Raw genomic sequence first — 2,500 nt, forward strand, 5'->3', positions numbered from 1 at the left:
TAGTAGTAGTAGTAGTAGTAGTAGTAGTGTAGTAATAGTAGTAGTAGTAGTAGTGTAGTAATAGTAGTAGTAGTAGTAGTGTAGTTATAGTAGTAGTAGTAGTAGTAGTAGTAGTAGTAGTAGTAGTAGTAGTAGTAGTAGTAGTAGTAGTAGTAGTAGTAGTAGTAGTAGTATAGTAGTAGTAGTAGTAGTAGTAGTAGTAGTAGTAGTATAGTAGTAGTAGTAGTAGTAGTAGTAGTAGTAGTAGTAGTAGTAGTAGTAGTAGTAGTAGTAGTAGTAGTAGTAGTAGTAGTAGTAGTAGTAGTAGTAGTAGTAGTAGTAGTAGTAGTAGTAGAGTAGTAGTAGTAGTAGTAGTAGTAGTAGTAGTAGTAGTAGTAGTAGTAGTAGTAGTAGTAGTAGTAGTAGTAGTAGTAGTAGTAGTAGTGTAGTAGTAGTAGTAGTAGTAGTAGTAGTAGTAGTAGTAGTAGTAGTAGTAGTAGTAGTAGTAGTAGTAGTAGTAGTAGTAGTAGTAGTAGTAGTAGTAGTAGTAGTAGTAGTAGTAGTAGTAGTAGTAGTAGTAGCAGCAGCAGCGTCGTGGTCGTCGTCGTCGTGGTCAGGCGCGTGTCGTCGTGGTCGTCGTCGTCGTGTGTGGTCGCGTCGTCGTCGTCGTCGTCGTCGGTCGTCGTCGTCGTCGTCGTCGTCGTGGTCGTCGTGGTCGTCGTGGTCGTCGTGGTCGTCGTCGTGGTCGTCGTCGTCGTCGTGTGTCGTCGTGGTCGTCGTGGTCGTCGTGGTCTCGTCGTGTGTCGTCGTCGTCGTCTGGTCGTCGGTGGTCGTCGTGGTCGGTCGTGGTCGTCGTCGTCGTCGTGGTCGTCGTCGTCGTCGTCGTGGTCGTCGTGGTCGTCGTCGTCGTCGTCGTGGTTCGTCGTCGTCGTCGTGGTCGTCGTGGTCGTCGTGGTCGTCATGTGTCGTCGTGGTCGTGGTCGTCGTGGTCGTCGTCGTCGTGGTCGTCGTGGTCGTCGTGGTCGTCGTCGTCGTCGTGGTCGTCGTGTCGTCGTCGTCGTGGTCGTCGTGGTCGTCGTGGTCGTCGTCGTGGTCGTCGTGTCGTCGTCGTGGGTCGTCGTCGTGGTCGTCGTGGTCGTCGTGGTCGTCGTGGTCGTCGTGTGGTCGTCGTGTCGTCGGTCGTCGTGGTCGTCGTGGTCGTCGTCGTCGTGGTCGTCGTCGTGGTCGTGGTCGTGTCGTCGTCGTGGTCGTCGTCGTCGTCGTCGTCGTGGTCGTCGTGGTCGTCGTGGTCGTGTACCTTCTGTTTAAACTCTTGGTCCTTTATTTCTTTCAAGTTGATGATGACGTTAAAATAAGCTCCAAACACGGCCGTCTCCAGAGCCTTGACCGCCACCTGCAACAGAACATCTGGACCGTTACACACGTCTGGACCGTTACACACGTCTGGACCGTTACACACGTCTGGACCGTTACACACATCTAGAGTACTGTGTGTGTTGGTCACATGACTCTCACCTGGGCGTCTGATTGGCTCCTGTGTGTGTGTGTTGTGTGTGTGTTGGTCACATGACTCTCACCTGGGCGTCTGATTGGCTCCTGTGTGTGTGTGTGTGTGTTGGTCACATGACTCTCACCTGGGCGTCTGATTGGCAGGTGGCGTTGCCGTGGAGACACAGCTCCTTCAGGTGAGTCCAGAGTCCAGAGATTTTCTGAGCCAAAGACAAAGGAACTTTAACGGCCTCCTGAAGCCCGGCCTGGACCTGCTGCTCCCTCCTGAAACACAGACCACAGACCAAACCGGGTTTAGACCACAGACCAGACCACAGACCAGACCAGACCCAGACCACAGACCACAGACCCAGACCCAGACTACAGACCACAGACCAGACCACAGGCCAAACCGGGTTTAGACCACAGACCAGACCACAGACCACAGACCGGCCTGGACCTGCTGCTGCCTCCTGAAACAGATTCGGGTTTAGACCTGGGACCAGTCCTGGTTCATGAGGAAGACTCAGAGGAAGACTCTGAGGAAGACCCTGAGGAAGACCCTGAGGAAGTCCTGGTTCAGTCCGGGTTCAGACATGGTTTAGTCCAGGTTTAGTCCAGGTTTAGTCCTAGTTTAGTCCCGGTTTAGTCCTGGTTCAGTCCTGGTCTCACCTGGTTCTCTCCTCGTCTGTGTTCTTGGGCATCTTCAGCGCGTCCTGTCACAAAAATCAGTTTTATTTTTGTGTCTTGTTTAAAATGTGAGCTCTCTGTTCAAGACAATTTGTGTTTTTAGTTTTTTAAAGTGCCATAAAATCATCAAAGATTTAATGTTTACCTTTTTTTTTTTTTTTCCACTGACGTTGACGTGACCATAAATATTTAACCCATTAGATTCAGTCGGTTTGTGCCCAAAACCACAAACACAAAATTCAGATTATATGAAGTCATTCAATGATAATATTATATGTTTGACTCTGGCTCTTCTCAGTGTGACTGGTCCATCAGTGTGACTGGTCCATCAGTGTGACCGGTC

The 2,500-nt window shown here is 50.0% G+C and overlaps 1 protein-coding gene across 1 annotated transcript in view; it reads right to left on the bottom strand.

Annotated features, from left to right (window-relative positions):
- ftcd (formimidoyltransferase cyclodeaminase) overlaps positions 1-2,500 on the bottom strand; it is a 16,959-nt gene that overhangs the window by 2,327 nt on the left and 12,132 nt on the right. The window contains exons 11-13 of the mRNA XM_055163933.1: positions 2,140-2,183; positions 1,614-1,752; positions 1,277-1,372 (exon numbers count right to left, since the gene is read on the bottom strand). Coding sequence (XP_055019908.1) covers positions 1,277-1,372; positions 1,614-1,752; positions 2,140-2,183 — 279 coding nt within the window. The remainder of the gene's footprint in view (positions 1-1,276; positions 1,373-1,613; positions 1,753-2,139; positions 2,184-2,500) is intronic.

The sequence above is a fragment of the Boleophthalmus pectinirostris genome, unplaced genomic scaffold, assembly GCF_026225935.1.
Source record: "Boleophthalmus pectinirostris isolate CB_2022bp ecotype Guang Dong unplaced genomic scaffold, ASM2622593v1 HiC_scaffold_11, whole genome shotgun sequence".
Taxonomy (NCBI): Eukaryota; Metazoa; Chordata; class Actinopteri; order Gobiiformes; family Gobiidae; genus Boleophthalmus; species Boleophthalmus pectinirostris.